Genomic DNA, 20496 nt, shown 5'->3' on the forward strand with positions numbered 1-20496 from the left:
TGGACGGAGGAGGGGAGCTGCAGCGGACGTGACATACTTGGCAGCTCAAAGAAAGCTCAGAGGAGTCTGGTCTTGTACACAGGTCTAGATTTCACACAGTGTACTGCAAATTCAGCAGTGGGGAGTTTCCGCATGTCAGGGATGAAGTTGCTCCTGCATAGTGACAGATCAAGAGCTGCAGAATCACGTCTAGTATATAACTTTACACTTTTGTGTCATCTCTTCTCTGTACCCGCAGCGCTTCATCCAGTATCTGGCCTCAAGAAACACGCTCTTCAATCTGAACAATTTCCTTGATAAAGGTGCTTTGCAAGGTATGTTAGAAACACCTTTACTGTCTCTAAAGCATTGTACGCATACAAACAATGATGATAAACCCCTCGTTCTGTCCCTCAGGTTATGACATGTCCACATTCATCAGGAGGTACAGCAGATATCTCAACGAGAAAGCGCTTTCCTATAGGCTGGTGGCTGTGGACTTCACCAAGATGAAGAGAGGGTGGGTAAACCTCAGTTGTGCCTCTGTAATATCATCTGCCTAGAGTCAAGATTGTGTTCAAACACATTGTCTCAGCAGGACACAATCTAATCATGCTAGCTCATTACTCCGATAATTAAGTTGTTTTTAAAAGCTGATTAAGTGACTGATTTTTTTTTAAGCGCTAATTAAGATTGCGAGTAAGTGGCGAGTACTGATTGTTTGTTTATCTGTTTGTGGTGCAGTATTGATGGAGTCATGCGTACCATGAACACAGAGAAGCTGATCAAAACGTTGCCTATCATTCAAAACCAGCTGGACGCGCTGCTGGATTTCCAGGTTTGTGATGGAGAACATGTATGCATGCTTTAAAACTTCCCAATGATTTGTGTCACTGGTTACATGCTTCATAACCCCTATTTTAAAAAATCCATACACTACCATTCAAAAGATTCGGGATTTTTGAAGTCTTTTACGCTCACCAAGGTTGCATTTATTTGTTAAAAATACTGTAAAAGCTGTAATATCCTCCTGGGACCCACGAATAGACTTTTGTCCACTGCAGTGGACGTTATATTTTAGGGAATTTCTCTGACATCATACATGTCACATGTCACAGTCTGGATGTCCTTTAAAGAGCACATTCGGGGCTTTGCAGAGATACCACATGTTTGGAGGTTTCACCAAGACAACAACTTCTTGGTCTTTAAAAATGGCTGACATTAATGTTTAGCACTCTTATGGAAATATAATATTTTTTAATTATAATTTAAATCTGATTCATTTTCAAATTGTTTGTTATAAATCAACATCTCAGGAAAATGTTATGGGGTTTCTGATCAAAATATGAATTTCTGTTAGAAAACAGGGCACATTGATTTCATAAATGACCACTGTAGTGGACGCCAGGACTTAAATCATGTTTATCAGGCATTCTGGAGACATAACAAGTGAATAGGGAAAGAAATTACATATCAATATTCCTATGAACTATTAGATATTATTATGAAAATATTGCCAATTATTACTCCCATTATTACACTTCTTTTTTCATTACATGTTTGCACCAAGAACACATTAATATGCAAATTAGATGCAGCGTATAGATACATTGAATTGAATGGGAAAACCCAAGTATGGTCATTTTACCCTCATATTTCATAAAGTAAAATGGTATTTCAATTAAACAAATTTTGTTTAAAAAAAATCCTGAAACCTAAAAATGTATTGGTGAATTAAAAATAAATCCCATTGTTTTTGCCTATACATACAATTTCATGTCATTTTATTTTTTAAACAACTGAGTCCTGGTGTCAACTACAGAGGACATATCATAACATATGAATAAAATATAATTTTACTAAATAATTGTTTCTTATGCTCTAAACAATGTAATGACATGAACAAATACTAAATTCAACACACTTTTTTTTCTGGGTCCCAGGAGGATATTGTGAAATATTTTTACAATTTAATTTAACTATTTTCTATTTTAATATATGTTAGTGTAATTTATTCTCGTAAAAGCAAATTTTCAGCAACTTCACTCCAGTCTTCAGTGTCACATGATCCTTCAGAAATCCTTCTAATATGCTTGATTTGGTGCTCAAGAAACATTTTATTATTATCATCAGTAGTGAAAATAGTTTTTTTTGCATTTTTTGAAATAGAAATCTTTTGGCGCATTATAAATGTCTTTACTGTCACTTTTGATCAGGTTTAGGCATCATTGCTGAAGTATTAAAAAAATCTTACTGACCCCAAACTTTTGAACAGTAGTGCATATGTAAACAATTAAAGGGTACATAACACACACAGTTTATGCCAGTCTCATGTTAATCTTGATTACCTATAGAGTAGTATTGCATCCTTCATATCTCCGGAGAGTCTTTAGTTTTATCAAATTTATAAAAGACCGATACGCTGTACATATTCTTTCCGGAAAAGGCAGAGCTCGTGGAGGCATGCAGTGGGCGGAGCTTAAGAGTCACGAGCACATACACACAGACACACAATGCATCATGGCATTATCCCTGGATAACTTTCGATTCACTATACGTTCGTGTTGTTTACATTTTATGCTCTTACATGCCGATTGCCAATAAAACACAGATTTTTGATGCTGTTTCACTTCGAATCCTGAAGGAGTGTATTTGGCCCAGAAATATTCGTCATAAGTCCAACTCGTTGTTTGATATTTTGGCCATGTTTAACAAGAGAATCCAACTCTTTAACTGTGTAAATAAGTCCCCCTGTAGTCAATAATTTTATCCCTTAAAATTTGATCACCAAACTTGATCCTGTGTATTAATTTATTCATCAAATTGCTTGAATTTAGTACCCTTGCCCTTGCTTCATTTAGTACAGGGGTTCTCAACCCTGGTCCTCGAGGCCCACTGTTCTACAGAGTTTAGCTCCAACCTTGATGGGGCGGCAGTGGCTCAGTGGTTCATGTAGGTTGTCTACATACCGGAAGGTTGGTGGTTCGATCCCCGGTTCCACCTGACCAAGTGCCGAGGTGTCCATGAGCAAGACACCTAACCCCAGCTGCTCCCGACGAGCTGGATGGCGCCTTGCATGGCTGACACCGCCGTCGGTGTGTGAATGAGTGTGTGAATGAGTGTGTGAATGAGTGTGTGAATGGGTGAATGTGAGGCAAAATAGGCCGTAGGTCTGTTAAAAGCGCTATATAAATGCAGTCCATTTACCATTTACCATTTGATCAAACTCCCCTGCCTGTAGCTATCTAGTAATCCTGAAGAGCTTAATTAGCTGTTTCAGGGTTGATTAGGGTCGGAGCTAAACTCTGCAGTATAGTGGGCCTCGAGGACCAGGTTGAGAATCCCTGATTTAGCATACGCGGATCTGTGAATATGCAAATTAGCCCCGCCTCCACTTACTCACACCACTCGGTCAACTTTACTGTAGTAAATAATGTTGACTTATGAATTTGATTTGGGTTTGTCTTAAAGCATATTAAAAATGCATAGAAATAAAAACAACATTAGAAACTTGATTTTAACCACAGAGGGGAACCTGTGCAGACAGAATGCATGAACATGTACAGTGTGAAAAGCTGCTTCTTCTGTTCTTTTAATGAAAGTGATATTTCACTCCACTTGGAGGGAGATGGCTCAGTGTTTACAGCACAGACTATTTGATTGCTCTTGTGATTTTGAAGTGATAATCAGTTACCATAAAACAAATACTCTTGATAACCCCTAAGTTACAGGTTGGAAAATCCTACTTTAACAGAGCAACATTGATGTTGATTCAGTTTAAGCTATTTGGTGTGATGTGTACTCTCTCATGTGGATGTGTGGGTGTGTGTCTGTAGGCTAACCCTAATGAGCTGACTAACGGAGTGATCAACGCTGCCTTCATGCTGCTCTTCAAAGACTCCATCCGTCTGTTTGCTGCCTATAATGAGGGCGTCATCAACCTGCTGGGTAAGAGAAATCTACTCCCTCTTACTATAGAGAGCGTCCTGCTCTCATGCTCTGGTTTAGGGGTTAAGTCTTACTGCTTTCTGAGCAAAGAACAATACAGTTGAAGCACAAGAGCTTGGGTCTTCTTGCTCATTATACATATTAATTACTAATCTGAACTGCTAATGTGAACTGCAATGTGCTTATTACATGAGCACGCCAAATAGGGTCTTTGTAGCGCAAATAAACATTTTGAAATCAATCCTGTGATTAATAGAAATGTGTCCATTTTGAGAATCATTGGGAACATATCTACACCCGCTGTCAAATAAGTCCAGACTAACCCAGACTAACTAAGTTTTTGTTAAAGGAATCCTTATGTCAGAGCACAGTATTTCTGAAGCATATTTTGATAGACTGTGATTGTTTTAACTCCTCTAGAACTTGGTTGCTTCTTTTGAAATTGTTTTTAAAGTGACATGAAATCCTCAGTTTTAGCCTGATTTTAAAAAAGACTCAAAAAATGGCTGTGTAAAGTTGTGGAAAAGCGAGAGTGTAGAGGGAGAGAAGAGGGGAGACAACAACCAATAACACACAGACCTGCAACACTCATGATTCATACAAATTCATATTAAAATATGAGTGGAGGAAAAAAACAAAAGAATAATGCCATGGTTACTTTTTTGCCCATCCTTCTTTGAAGAAAGTATATATTTTATTTGAAGACATGAAATATGTGTGCATGCACAGTTTTGATTTGTGTTTGGAGCCGGAGAGTATGTGAAATGTGTCCATAAAAAAGCAACACTGAACGAACAACTCTGAACCGGACTTGTCACATTTGAACTCTCCGCTGTAATGTGATCTCGTGCGTAATACTGCACAGTGTTTGGATTAAATTAGTTTATTCTCATGAAAAATACAGAGAAACTGGTGATGCAAAACGACAGCCAAGCACCACTACAAATCAACGCATATACCTCACTTTTTGTGACGTTGGTTTAACTTAAAGGTCCCATGGCATGAAATTTTCATTTTATGAGGTTTTTCAACATTAATATGAGTTAGCCTAGCCTGAATATTGTCCCCAAGTGGCTATAAATTTCAATCGGTGTAAACCGAGTTCTGACTGTCTTTCTCTGCCTTTGAGAAAATGACAGCCCAGATGAGCTGATCTGGAATTTTCCTGTTATGACCTCATAACAGGAACGGTTACTTCCCTTTCCTCTGCCCAGAGAATTTGGCTGGCCCATGCAAGCGCTATATTTGTCCTCGAGAGATCATGGCTTGTGAATGAGTGAACGCTGGCAGTTTCTCAGTGTTTGGATATACAAATGAAAACAGAAGTCTTTTTTCAGTTCCTTCAGATCTGTGATCAGTGATTTCTGATGTGTAGCTAATTATTCAAGTTCACACAAACTTTATTATTTGTGCACACGCTGCGGCTTCTCTCTCCCGACAGAACAGTGTTTTCTGTCTTGTGAGTCAGTGTTTTTGTACGTCGTCGACGCGTCTATCTGTTCTAAAATGTGCATACAGTCGAGAGTTTCCGCTCAACATCGGCAGAGTCACATCTTTAGAGATAAACCTCACGCACGCCGAAGCTTGGGCTGCACTGACCGGTCGGCCTTCAACATTACCGACCCCCAGTAATGCATCTGGCCCACAGCGGAGGCACCAAACGCGGCGCGAGATTAAGCAGAAGGGGGGGTAAGCGTGAGCGTATCCGGGCTAGCCAGCCTAGACCCACAATAAACTGGATTACATTCGATTACTGCTGTTGTGTATTTGTTTGCGCTGTGTACTCAATGCACAGCGCAACACTGACGCTTTTCATACGATAGTAAAATATCTAAAATAATGCTATAAACAACACTAACTCGTTCATCTCGACAGCTGTAATGGTACATATGTGTTACAAAGTTGGTAGAATAATGATGAAGACGGACTCGGCATGACTGGGACTCGTGTTTATTCAGAACTCTCATATACAAACAAAATAAACTTGAGCTGACAGCGCTCTCATAACTCAGTAGTTACTATAAATAACTTTATTAGCAATCGCTCTGTCTCTGGTCCGTGATGTCCAGTTCGCAAACAAATCTTTCTTTTGAACCGGCTCTTTTTAGTGAACCGGTCGAACCAGTTCACCAAATCGGACTGAATCGTTCTAAACGGTTCGCATCTCAAGTCAGCGCTGATCCATAATTTACTAAAGTTACTAACTTTCTGACATGAGTGACAGGCCCTCCGACTAGAAATAAACGAATAACCTGAAGTATATGCTAGTAACTACAACAGTTCACTGAACTGAGATGTGCTGAGAACTGATGAGATGAACTCCGGTTCATCCGTCTCTCTGGCAGCTGGCTCGTGCGTCGTAGACCTCGTTAAACCACACCCCCTCCGCTACAAGATCTGATACTCATTTCAAATGCAAAGATGTCAGCCAATCACAACAGTGGGCGTTTTTACTGAAGTCTCGCAGCAGATACGCCCCTTGAAACAGGGCATTCAGCCACAGTGCAAAGATCAGTATTGAAAAAATGCCTTTTATTTCTAAATTACGACATTTTATGATGTAAAAATCATACTAACAATATAAATGCACCTCAGGAAACATTATAAAAAAATAGAAAAATGCCATGCCATGGGACCTTTAAAGCTACACTATGTAACTTTTCCATCCACTAGAGGTCGCCTGTTCAAAACAAAGGCGTAGTTTGATGACGCCACGTTTGATCGCAGAATCTTGGGACATGTGGTCTTCACCTCACAGCCGGTGGGAAAGAATCGGAATAGGACTCGGGCAGAAATCATTTTCATGGATGCGATTATTAACATTACTGTAGTATGAAGCTGAGCAGGGCCGAGTGTTGTGGAGCTGAGCAAGGCCGCTGGCGCGATTGAAGAGCGGGACTGTTATTATGGCATAGTCGCCGGCGGGACTTTTATTATGACACGGTCGCTGGCGCCACTTCCTCTTTTCCAGTCATGAGTATGAGGTAACTCAACTCTGTTTATCGTATTAGATATATCTGAGTGTGTTGAAAAGGAAGTTATGACATTCTCTCTGTGGCTGTTATGACACTTGTTCATACTGCAGTGAGAGTACAGCGTTTCTGCTAAATAAAACCACAAACCTTTAGTTCCTCAAACGCATAGCTCACACGTCCCGGTTCCTTGGTTAAAATAGCAATTTTTCATGATTAACAAATAGTTGGAAACATTTGGGATATTCTAAGTACTCAACTGAACAAAATATATAACACTGGCCTAGTGGTTTTTGGATGTTTTACTGCTAAAATCTTACATAGTTCACCTTTAAACCGGAAAAAATAAATTGCTCAGAAAAATGAAAAAGTAAATAGATAACACTTAGATAAAAAACACTTTTCCCTTGATAATAAACATAACAAGTGTTCTGTTGTTTTCATAGATGTGCAACTCGTACATATCAATTAAAATCTAAAAAATTGTTTTAGTGTTAATGAAGTGAGGCCAGATTTTGGGTGCTTTCACACCTGAGTGTTTGTTTCGGAACCTTGTGCGTTTTCTCAATTGGTTCAGTTCGTTTAGACATATGTGAACATAGCAATCACACTCGGATCCACATCAAAACAATCGCTCAGAGACCGCCTGAACGAGGTGGTCTCGGCCCGATTGCAAACCAACTCTGAGACGGTTCGCTTGAGGTGTGAAAGCAATCTGATCCAACGGACCAACAAACCAAATTTTATTATAATTCATAACGAGAAATGTTATATAAAAAGCAGTGGTGTCTGATTTTCTTTGAGTGAGCACATTAGTTATCACTGTTGAAAACCAAAAGAGCACCTCTTCATCTTAAAATGTTGTGTAATTGCGCTTCTCTGTGCGAGAATGCTGTCCCGATGAAGCCTTGATTCCTGCTCTAGCTGCATTATAACATTTGTTTATTGTTTGCGTGTGTCTTGACTCTTGACACAGTTAACCTCTAGACAGCAATGGGAGATCCAGAGAGAGCGTGTTTGAATTTGCTGCAGTTTTAGTACGAATGTAGTATAGAATTTAACAGTGGAAAGGACGGCTACATTCGTATAGTGTTTGTGTGTCTCGCAGTTACAAAAAAAAGCAACAATAAGCTCATTGAGTGAACTTGCCAATACTCTTGATGGATGATGCATAAAAAACTCTGACCAATAAAAGGACAGTTGTACACATTTTGGTATGCTTTGGAAGGTTGCCTTGTGAAAGCGAACGTATCAAGAAGAAAATGTAACATTGTAACAAATTAAGTCCCTGTTTCGGAACAAAACAAATGATCTGTATGTGTGAGAACGCCCTTAGTTTTAGTATTTATTTTTATTCATTAATTTACCCTTTTCTATTTTTCACTTGTTTCTTGCCATGAATATAGCCGTGGTAGCTGGCCTGTCACTAAATTAGAAACAGACAAACAAATATTACAGGATAAACCCCCTCTGGTTACCTGAGATGAAGTGTGTCTTGTTCTCGAATCTCATCAGGAGTTGACTTTGAGCTCGCATACACAGAACAACGCATTCTATATGCAATACTTGTGCTTTGTCCTACCTATGACCCGATGTGGCACTTGCCGTTTGCTTTAATTCCCTTTAATAGCCCTTGCTGCTTTTTATTTTGTTTGAGCTCTAATTATTCAGTCGTTAAGCCAGTCATTTTTTCGTGATTTTTATTGTTTTATTTTTATTTTATTTTTTATGTTGTAACATATGCCGTTTAGGTTGATGTTCTGAAAAAGGCATTAGAGTGCTAGGTGTCCTTGAGCGAACCATTTACAGCAGCTTGTATATGCCATGGTCTCCGTCATCCCAGAGTGTTTTGACAGTCCTCTGATGGGTAATTGCAGTCTTTATCTGTTTCAGTCACTCTGCTAATCGTTCTCTCTGTTTCTCTCTCTCTCCCTCTCCCTTTTCAGAGAAATACTTTGATATGAAGAAAAACCAGTGTAAAGATGCTCTGGACATCTATAAGAAGTTTCTTTACAGAATGACCAAGCTGTCAGAGTTTCTTAAAGTGGCTGAGGTACCACACACACACACACACACACACGCCGCGCACAATCAAGGGTGTTTTGATATGACGGTCTGAGTTTAGACAGGCTCTTCAAAGACCCCTCTGCTCTCTCTCTCTCTCTCCTCTCTCATCACTCTCTCTCTCTCTCTCCTCTCTCTCTCTCCTCTCTCTCTCTCTCCTCTCTCTCTCTCTCTCTCTCTCTCTCCTCTCTCTCTCTCTCTCTTCTCCTCTCTCTCCTCTCACTCTTCTCTCTCTCTCTCTCTCTCCTCTCATCTCTCTCTCTCTCTCTCCTCTCTCTCTCTCTCTCTCTCTCTCTCTCTCTCACTCCTCTCTCTCTCTCTCATCTCTCCTCTCTCTCTCTCTCTCTCTCTCTCTCTCTCTCTCTGATATCTCTCTATCCCACAATACTCTGGCATTCATATTCACTGGATAAATGCATGCACAGAGACCATATTTAGTGTTCTGGCACTGCATTGCATTGCACAATCCTCATGGACTGTGCCCATAAACGTATACATGTGCCTTCTCTTGCCAAAAGCGATTTGGTTGTCACTGCATTCCATTCTTTGTATGAATCGAGGCTAAATGGCACTGGATAAAAAAAGAGACTGAAATCAGCATTATATAGCATCAGTCTGTCGATTTAGGTCTCATTTTGAAATTTCATAATTTAAGAGTATTACCTGACATACATTACCGCTCATACATTACCCCATTTGTATTAATACTTTTAATCAGCAATGATTAATTAAATTGATATTGATAAAAAGTGGTCAATAAAGAGATTTATAATGTTTCAAAATATTTCTATACAAAAAAATGATAATGTTTCAAATCAATGCTGCTCTTTTATAATAATAAGAAATGTTTCTTGCACCAAATCAGCGTATTAAAATGACTTCTGTAGGATCATTTGACACTGAAGAGTAAAATTCAGCTTTGCCATCATAGGAACAAATGACTTTTTAAAATATATAAAAATAGAAAACCGTTATTATTATATATTGTAATATTTAACAATATAACTGTTTCACTGTATTTTTGATCAAATAAATGCAGATTTGGTGAGCATAAGAGACTTTCAAAAACATTTCCCCATAACGGTAGTGTACATGTAAATTTACCCCCAGCAGTCTCTACAATGATATCCAGTTATCCTTATCCAGTAATCATGAATGACTGTAAAAACAATCTAAAATCCTTCAAAAGCTATTGGTCCAAAAGTGCAGGAACACTGCAAATGGATTGTACCCCACTAAGACTGCTCTGGAAAGATTTGTCATTTGTCTCCTGTCACTCATACTGTGGTCGTTGATGGCTGTCGTACTGTGGATTCACACGGCTTGAGATCTTTAAAGTTTCAGAGTCCTGTCTCTCTCTCCTTCTGGCCCAGAAGAAGATCTGTGTTTGGTGCTAATAGGACTCTCACTCCCTCTTCTCTCTCTGACACTGATGAATTTCCATGCTGCCGCCTTCTTTCCCACAATTCCCCGCTCCGTCCATTCAGCCAGCCGTTAGACTTTCTGGTTTATTTCCAGACTGGCTGTTCTTCAGATGCATCAAATATCTCAGGGATTTGATTTAAAAATGAGTCTCTTAGAACAGTGTCCATCGCAATGTAAGATGCTTGTCTAATTTGCTGTTTTACCCCCATTGGGTCTCATTTAAAAGTCATCATTTGTCAAAATTGTTTTTGAATGTTAATCACTCCACATGCCACAGTCAGCTGTGCGAGACCTTATTAATGTCTCTGTCCGTTCCCATTGGTCCTCCGTGGCTCTCGGCATGCCACACCTGTTATTATTATTTCTTTAATTTTTAGTCACTGCATGATGTAATAATCCGTTATGTTTGTTCTTTTTCATATTTTCCCCCTCCCCTCGTTTATTTGTTTGTTTACCTTTTTTTGTTGTTGTTTATGACACAGCAAGTTGGGATTGATCAGGGTGACATCCCAGATCTAACTCAGGTCAGTGTACATTTCATCTCCACTTTCTGTTCTTCCTCTTCTTCCTCACTACGCTGCTGCTGTGTCGTCCATCATACCACCGCTCTCCCTTCTTTCTGTTCCACCTGTCCTCGTCTTATCTCTTGTTGTCTGACGTGCTGTTTTTGTACCCATGCTCACTGTTATTTAGATGTTCTCTTTCATGTTTGCTTTTAAAAAGTTAGATCAAATAGCAAACACTCCCCTCTCTTTGTTCAGTTCCTTCTCAAATGTGTGTTTAGTGATGATCACACTATTTCAGTGTAGCTTTATGGATCTGCACTTTGCTAACTTGATATCTTTGTTTGAATGTGTTGACATTACAGAGTGGGGTTAACACACTATATTGAATGAAAGGTTATTTCCTTGTGGTAACACATTGTTTATTGTTCCTTTCAGACAACTAGAGGATCTTACCTTGTAGGTGGTGGGTTATATGCACTGCTTGTATTTGACATAATCTGGGCTAATACTAGTGCTGGGTGATAAATCAAATATTTACAACATTCAATATTTTGTTAACCGCATTGTTTATATTGCAATGATATTTCTCAGGGCTGTGTTAAAAATATTGATTTCTCGATTTTAATCTATTCTCATTTTGAAGAACCGATATCGATTCTTAAACACCAAGAATCAATCTTAAAGTCTGTGCTGTTTTCATTTGATGAATGAACAAAACTTTGAAGTGTGCCTCCCATCCAATAAATAGCCATATAAATTCTGTCAATTTTATCATCAAATTTATACGATTTTGGCACTCTTTAATGTGACGTGACAAATCACTTTAGCGCCTCAGTTCAAGCGAAGCGGCTGCGTTGAGCACACGTGAACTGATCATCTCTTCCTCTTTACTAGTTATAGCATGAAATAAACAGGAATGAACATGAACAGGTATATTGAATGATAAAGTATAACTTCATGATCGAAATACGCATCATGTCATATGTAATCACTCAATTAGTTTCAATTTGTGTCAATTCCCAGCCATATTATTTATATGTTCATCCAGTTTATTAGAAACCTGTGCCAGTAGGCCAGTTTTGCACTTGAAATATTTTAATATGTTAACAAAAATATTTGAATACTATCTTTTGAATGAAACCAGGGGCATATAAAAATTTAAACTAATATGCCTGTTTTTTATTGTTTTGTTTATTACTATGTATTGTTGTGCTCTTCCACATAGTAGTATTGGAATGAGAAAAATATATTTTATTTATTTAATTTTATTTATATATATATATATAAATAAATGAATTAGAAATGCATATTTTATTATATCATATATTATTTTTTATTATTAAATGAATATGAATAATATTATATAATAATTTATAATGATTATTAATACAAATAAAAAAATATCAAATTGATTAATACATTAATAAAATAAATACATGTATTTATTTATTTATAATTTTTAATTAATACATTTTTAAACTATATTTTATTGTATTTTGAGTCTGAATCTTAAATCTGAATGGTCTGGTCAAAATTATTATTCCTTAAATGAAAAGTCACTCATTTAAGAGCAAATACACACTGTGTAATTTGAGATCTCAAAAATCATAAGGTAAATATTGAGTTAACTTTTTTAGCTATGTCTCCCAGCCCTAGTTTGTTCCTGACTGCATCAGCAGATGCATCCCTTTAAAACTAGGCTAACTGATTAAATGTGGCTCAAACTGCCATCTTTTACCCTGTCACTTTGCAGGCATGGCTGTACATCGCTTTTTCTGCTGATCTGAGACCAGACGTGCAGTTGTCTCTTTATGGTTTGATCAAATCGTTAGCTCAGATCAGCATAAAAGCAAATCTCCCGCTGGGTTGCATGGCGGCTTCATGCTTGTAAACCCCCTGGCCATCAAAGTAGGTGGAGCTCTTGAGCACAAAACGAGAGCTATATGTTTACTATACCCGATGCCCGGTTTCTCCTTTACGTGAGAATACTGCCCCAGCGGCCCTTCGTTTGTAGGATTGTGATGAAGTATTCATGTAACCTCACTTTGTCCTTTGCATTGCTGGCACGCACATCTATAATGTAGCCATTTAATCAAAAGCCTGTTCTTGATGTCTCTTCTCCAAGGAAATCAAATCAGACAGGAAAGAAGCAAATTAAAAGCTGTTAGCCTTTCATCTTTCTTTTTATCTCACTTCTGTGAAAGTAATGCATTTTCCCGCTTAGTTGAAATGTTCGTTTCTGTTTCCATTTGAATTGTAAACTGCTGCATATGTATTTTTTCTTCTCTTTTGGCTTCTGTTTTCTGTGGGATGGATTAGACCCAAACTGCCCTCTCAGCAATGTGGAGAAAAAGCCAACCTAGATCAGATCCAGACATGTTGGCTAGCTCTGCCAGCTAGGCTCAAAGAGCTTACCTTACCCTTAGTCTCTAAGAGCAGTTTATACACGATTTGTCTGTTCTGGAAACTTGGCACAAAGCACCTGCTCTTTTCACCAACCATGAGTTCTGAGCTTGTGCTAACATTTGCTCTCATTTTAATGAAGCAGCACGAGGTGTGTGTGTTCTTAAGTGCTAGCATACACATCCCGTGTTTGCTGATCTGGATGTTGTAATGCTTCCTTGTGTAGTTAAGATAATTATTTTCGAAGGAAATACATCCTAGATCGGTATAAAGGGCTCAGAGGAAGGTTTTAGTTAGATTTGCGACTCAAAACACAAGAATGTCTCGCATAACCCCTGAAGTACTAGTTCCAAAATCCAGTGTAAAGAGTTTAATGTCATGGATTTTTATATTGTTGACCTCATGGGTCTGTCTTGAGTTTGAGGTTTGGATTTTCAAGTGTGCATGTCGCTTCCTCTCTTATATTTTTGTACTCTTCCTCTCTTGTTTTCTGTGCTTGTTTATCCTTTGCCTGTATGCCTCTTCTCAAAAGCTTAAAGCATGCTCCTGTTATTATTTGCTGAAACTTGGGTTGATTGAGTGGGTGTGTGTGTTAAGTGTGTTTGACTGTGTGAGTGTGTACTCTTTAAAAGGGCACTGTACACTGTTTTTGTTGTGTTCTTGACCCGTCTCTTTCTCCTGCAGGCTCCCAGCAGTCTCCTGGAGGCTCTTGAGCAGCACCTGGCCTCTCTGGAGGGAAAGAAAACTAAGGAGCTTTCCGCTGATAACAGGTATGAAAGCCTACAGATCCAAAAAATCCAGAATCACATTGTAAAGCCCTATTTGGGCAAATGTCTGTGACGTAATTGTCCATCCATTGAAACGTGAATGCTTTAAATAAGCGCCTAAATTAAATCGGTTCATCATGTAGTTAACTCACTTCAAATCATTAAATATGGTAAACACAGACACTCAATAACGCTGACCAATGAGGTCCGTTCTTGCACATCAAGCAAGCACAGTTGAGCTTCCATGTTTACCATATTTATCAACAGATGGAAAAAAGGATTGCATTACCACAAGTGGTACAAATTAATGGTAGTGAACGGAGATAACAAAAAAAAGCAATGATCATTGGATTTGATCCATAAGAGGTCCCAGAAAGCATTTTTACAGATCTCAAGTTAGCACAGACCCTACAAAATCTAACATTCACTGACATTTTATTTTAACTGCATATCAAGTGTCATATAATAACATTTGGTGAGCACCAAAAGTGACCCATTTTGTGTAAAATACTACGGCGTTTATCAGGGGATTATTTTAATTTTTAATTAGGCAAAGGACATCTCATTTAACTCGTGAGTGTAAATAATTTTATAATAGAAAAACAAAAATATGTAGGCAAATGCAAGTTACTGTTTATGCCACCTCTTAACAGCACTTTAGAGCACGTGTTGATACAGCAACAACAAATCATTAGCAACTAGCAAGAGATTTATATATAGCCACGTACTGACTTTTTTGGGTTGTGAACACTGAACAGTGTTAAATTCATCAGGTCTTAAAGAAATGAAAGGGAAATCTCACTTCTATATGGATCTGTGTTTTTGTCTGCAGAGCCAACACTCTGTCCAATGCGGTGTCGACCCTGTCCAACACCGGCATGTCCTTCTCCTTCTCATCCAGTAGGATGGATGAGAAGGAGAAGCAACAGGCTCTGGAGGAGGAGCAAGCCCGTCTGCAAGCACTCAAGGTAGGCCTCTCTCCCATTATGTTCTGTGAATGAGCATGTTCTTCTAATTGCTTATCCGTTTGAACCGTAGACAGGAGTTGATGTTATTCTGATTTTGTTAGCCATTTTCTTTTTGGTTATATTTTTATATATATGTATATATATAATATATATAATATATATTTTGAGTTTGACAAGGGACAAATTGTGATGGCTAGATGACTAGGTCAGAGCATCTCTAAAACTGCAGCTCTTGTTGGCTGTTCCCGGTCTCCAGTGGTCAGTATTTATCAAAGGGTCATGGGCGGCCAAGGCTCATTGATGCACGTTGGAAGCAAAGGCTGGCCTGTGTGGTCCGATCAAACAGACAAGCTACTGTAGCTCAAATTGCTCAAGAAGTTAATGCTGGTTCTGATAGAAAAGTGTCAGTATACACAGTGCGTCGCAGTTTGTTGTGTATGGGGCTGCATAGCCACAGACCAGTCAGCGTGCCAATGCTGACCCGTTCAGCACCAAAAGCGGCAACAGTGGGCATGTGAGCATCAGAACTGGACCACGGAGCAATGGAAGAAGGTGGCCTGGTCTGATGAATTACGTTTTCTTTTATATCACATGGATGGCCGGGTGTGTGTGCGTCGCTTACATGGGGAACACATGGCACCAGGATGCACTATGGGAAGAAGGCAAGCCGGCGGAGGCAGTGTGATGCTTTGGGCAATGTTCTGCTGGGAAACCTTGGGTCCTGCCATCCATGTGGATGTTACTTTGACATGTACCACCTACCTAAGCATTGTTGCAGACCTGGTGGCTGTGGCGTCTTTTAGCAGGATAATGCTCCCTGCCTCGATAAGGCCAAAAAAGGATCTTGACAAAATCTTTTCATATCAGTCGATAGCGATAATTATCACGATTTTTGTAGAAACCAGACTGTTAATTGTGGTTTTAAGCTACTTTTTATTGTCAGAATATGACACACACTTCACGTTTTTGAATTCCTTAGACTTTGCCAGTAATTTTTCCTTTACAAAATAAATTTCTTGATAGAAAAAAATTAATGTCTTAGTTTCTGCATGTTCTAATAGGTGATGTTTCTAGTCATGAAACAGGTTTGTGTTGCCTTACTTTGGCATATATATTCGGCACAGTTTGCAGTGCAGGCTGCTGTATTAATAATATTACATGTTTTGTCTGAGAAATGCACATTTGACAGTGAGTTGACAGTAGTAGTAGTAGCTTGAGTTAGGATGCAGATGTAAATTTGTTCATTAACAAGAAAACATTTTTTAAAGGATAATTTACTCACCCCCATGTCATCCAAGATGTCCATGTCTCTCTTTCTGCAGTCGAAAAGAAATGAAGGTTTTTGATGAAAACATTCCAGGATTTTTCTCCATATAATGGACTTCAATGGGCTCCAAACGGTTCAAGGTCCAAATGACAGTTTCAGTGCAGCTTCAAAGGGCTTTAAATGATACCAAACGATACCAGACGATGAATAAGGGTCTTATCTAGCGAAACGATCAATTTCTGCGAGAAACCGAGCAGTATTTATGCTTTTATTTTACCTCTTATCAGACGAACGTGATCATCTCTGAGCTCCGCCATAACTTCCGCTGAGGTCAAAATACGAGCATGGTCATAGATATATATATACGTAGATGCCTCATTAGCGCCTGCACGGATCAGTCAAATGAGGCATCTACGATCGATATGACCACGCTCGTATTTTGACCTCACTTAGCGGAAGTTATGGCGGAGCTCAGAGATGATCACGTTCTTCTGATAAGAGGTAAAATAATAGCATAAATTCTGCTCGGTTTCTCGCAGAAACTGATCGTTTCGCTAGATAAGACCCTTATTCATCGTCTGGTATTGTTTAAAGCCCTTTGAAGCTGTCATTTGGATCTTGAACCGTTTGGAGCCCATTGAAGTCCATTATATGGAGAAAAATCCTGGAATGTTTTCATCAAAAACCTTAATTTCTTTTTGACTGAAGAAAGAAAGACATGGACATCTTGGATGACATGGGGGTGAGTAAATTATCAGCAAAAGTTTATTTAAAAGTGAACTAATCCTTTAAAAAAAAACCTCATTTGTATATGGCAAAATTTAATATTCTGACTAGTTTTATTCAAATTAACCATTGGTCTTCCATAGTATCATACATTTAGAGCATGATAACCACAGTTAAAATCACGCATATAGCTCTTCACTGCCTTGGTAAAATATATCTATATGGTCTCTATGGTATTTGTATGAAAAACAGTAGGCCTAGCCTAAAAACATTGTATAAATGGATGCACAAATTCTATAGCTCGATCACAAACAAATAATGTAATAATATTCCATTACTCCTTTTAATACATGTCTTCATTAATAATATAATTAAATTCTATATGAATAGAATATCCCACATTTCTGCCACAGTACCATGGTGCTGTTAGTGTTATCCATGGTAGTAGTAGTTACTAATCCATGGTAAATTATGGAGATTTGTTGATCAAAAAGCCTTCTGACTGTATTGTTTCTCCTGTTTGTCAGTGCTGTTTAATCTGGCTTCAAACTAGTTTAAATCATATAGACATTTGTGTTTTTCGTTGAATGGTCACGTGACAGAGACTGATCAGTTTGGACTTTGACCCAAGCTGATAAATGGTCTGTGTGACACGGTTCAAATGAGTAACAATTCGTGCTACCTTTTATCGACAAATTCATCATCTTTGGATGATAACTCAAGGTTAGTTTTGCTTTCGATTTAACGTTCGTCGCCGCTTCCACTAATTTTTTTCCCTTCTCGTGTCAAGTTTTCTTTGCCAGTAGAGCGTGTACTTTTGATGTGCAAGTTAAAAGCTTCACACTGACTGGCTGTTGTCGCGTTTATTTCTGCTGTGCGACTGGGTGTTAGACTAATCCATATCGAGTAAAAATGTCCAGAGCTTATCATTGTTATCGACATAAATTGTATCGCGATTCAATATGATATTGTTTGTCGGCCTAGTGTTGTGTGTGTGTTTGAGGTGTTGGCTTGGCCTCCAAATTCCCCAGATCTCAATCCAATTGAGTATTTGTGGGATGTGCTGAACAAACAAGTCCGATCCATGGAGGCCTCACCCCGCAACTTACAGGACTTAAAGGATCTGCTGCTAACATCTTGGTGCCAGATACCACAGCACACCTTAAGGGGTCTAGTAAAGTCCATGCCTCGACGGGCCAGGGCTGTTTTGGCAGCAAAAGGGGGACCCACACAATATTAGGAAGGTGGTGTCATAACATAATGTTATTCCTGATCAGTGTATATAGAATATAAATAGTACACACAGTATAGGAATATAACTCCTCCTAGAGAAGGGTTTTGTAACCGATTGGATTAGAGCTGCTCTTCAGGGAACATTGTGTCCTACACAAACGCATACATTTGTGTTTATACAGTATGCCCTTGTACCTTCAAAGATTAGCCTCCAGCAGTAAGTGGTGGGCGAGGTTAATCAAACTCCTTTGTCCCCATCAGGAGGTACTGTCATACCTTGTGGGACACAAATACACACACCGACACACACAAACTGAATGACAGGAACGTCAGTGGTGTGGAATGTATCCCCAGATGCACCGTAGCTCCGTATCTGAATAGTGCAAACATTCAGAGCAATTTCAAAGTCCAACATCAAAATATTTACACAGCCCATGTTCGAATAAATTTGTATGAAATTGAACTGGTGTTTCTTTGTGATTATTGTGTTCTCAACACTCCTGGAGGGGCATGTTTTTTAGCTACCGCTTTCTCTTTCTGAGTTTTCTTTTCTTCCCACATTTTCTCAGTGTTGTAAAGAGCATATCGAAAGGCATTAAACCATAACATGTCGCAACCCACTTCTTCTCTCTTTAGAAAGTATAATCTAGGGTTGCACAATTTGGGGGGGGGGGGTCGAATTCTGTTTTTTCTTTTTAAAGATTGCGTTTTAAAATGAGTTTTAAAATAAATGTAAAAAAAAAACCTCCAGATTTTGCTGTGCTTGTTTGTAGGTCTGCATTTGGTAAAATATTTCGTGTGAATATGACTATATTAATTAGTAATAGTATTTTTTTTTATTGTTTTTGTTGTTATTATTATTGTTATGAGTATTGCTAAATAATATATATTAAAATGAGAGATTGCTATTGTAGTATTTCACTGTATAATAAAGTTAAGTATTTAGGAAAAATATCATTTAAAGGAACACTGTGTTACTAATGTTACTAATTTTCCCACTCCCCTAGAGTTAAACAGTTGAGTTTTACCGTTTTCGAATCCATTCAGCCGATCTCCGGGTCTGGTGGTAGCACTTTTAGCGTAGCTTAGCATGAATCATTGAGTCTGATTAGACCGTTAGCATCTCGCTCAAAAATGACCAGAGTTTAGATGTTTTTCCTATTTAAAACTTGACTTGTCTGTTGTTACATCGTGTACTAAGACCGACGGAAAATGAAAAGTTGCGATTTTCTAGACAGATATGGCTAGGAACTTATACTCTCATTCCTGCGTAATGATCAAGGAACTTTGCTGCCGAACCATGGGTGCAGCGGCTCAATGATATTACGCAGCGCCTGAAAATAGGCTAACTTCCGTCAACATAACCAATATGACAACCTGCTTGCACAGAGAGCGTGCTGGGGACTATTTTCAGGTGCTACGTAATATCATTGTGCCTGCTTCACCCATGCAAAGTTCCTTGATAATTTTTACAGTACAACTGTAAAATGACAATACTAATATTTATGGCTGCCGCAATTTCCTCATTTTCAAATGGTAAGTTTATTCTGGAGGAAAACCGCATGGAGCCCTTATAGTTACTTACTCTTCTCTTGACAACATATAAGCACTTCTCATTGCAAATTTGGTTCAAATGTTGGTGCATGTTGCATTTTCAAACATACGTTATAAGCGACCCAAACTCAGAGCAGGTCCAGTTTTTGTTGAGCAGCATTTACTGCGAACCGATCCGCTCTAAGACATGGAAAACTCTGGATTATGAGCTGCTCGCATGTAAAAGAACAGCTTAACGGAATATGTATTAAATGAAACTGCAGCATTTTCGATATAATAATTGCAGTAGGCCATATCATGATTTCTGCTTTATTTCAATTAATCTTGCAGCCTCACTAGACTCCGCAACTCTTCATCTCATGCTGTAATGTTAAACTGTCAGACTTTTGTTTACATTGTAACTGAAACTAATTAAGTTTTTTGAATTTACACACCCCTGGTTTAATATTGGTCTGGGCAGAGTGGCCAGAATTTAGACCAGGGATGATTTTGGTTTATCTATTGGCAACAAATTTTGCTCTAGTGGCTTGCTTGGCTTGAAAGGGTCCAACATATTGTTGATTTATTGACGACTTGTTTTTTTCATATGGCTGGTTTAGGCTCCTCTAGTTTCTGTCAAGGAAATTGACTTGGGAGATAATCTAATCTAATCTCTTGATTTCAGCTATCTCTTATCCACCTTTT

The 20496-nt window shown here is 38.6% G+C and overlaps 1 protein-coding gene across 4 annotated transcripts in view; it reads left to right on the forward strand.

Annotated features, from left to right (window-relative positions):
* Positions 1–20496, forward strand: part of LOC307121960 (phosphatidylinositol-binding clathrin assembly protein) — an 80055-nt gene that overhangs the window by 37845 nt on the left and 21714 nt on the right. For 2 of the 4 annotated variants that reach the window (XM_079809748.1, XM_079809749.1), the window contains exons 3-11: positions 239–314; positions 397–499; positions 724–817; positions 3816–3927; positions 8846–8952; positions 10871–10912; positions 11330–11350; positions 13982–14067; positions 14897–15032. In XM_079809748.1, coding sequence (XP_079665874.1) covers positions 239–314; positions 397–499; positions 724–817; positions 3816–3927; positions 8846–8952; positions 10871–10912; positions 11330–11350; positions 13982–14067; positions 14897–15032 — 777 coding nt within the window. The remainder of the gene's footprint in view (positions 1–238; positions 315–396; positions 500–723; positions 818–3815; positions 3928–8845; positions 8953–10870; positions 10913–11329; positions 11351–13981; positions 14068–14896; positions 15033–20496) is intronic. The other 2 variants (XM_079809750.1, XM_079809751.1) reach the window with 1 other exon arrangement.

The sequence above is a fragment of the Gobio gobio genome (assembly GCF_949357685.1).
Source record: "Gobio gobio genome assembly, chromosome: 2".
In the NCBI taxonomy this organism is placed as follows: Eukaryota; Metazoa; Chordata; class Actinopteri; order Cypriniformes; family Gobionidae; genus Gobio; species Gobio gobio.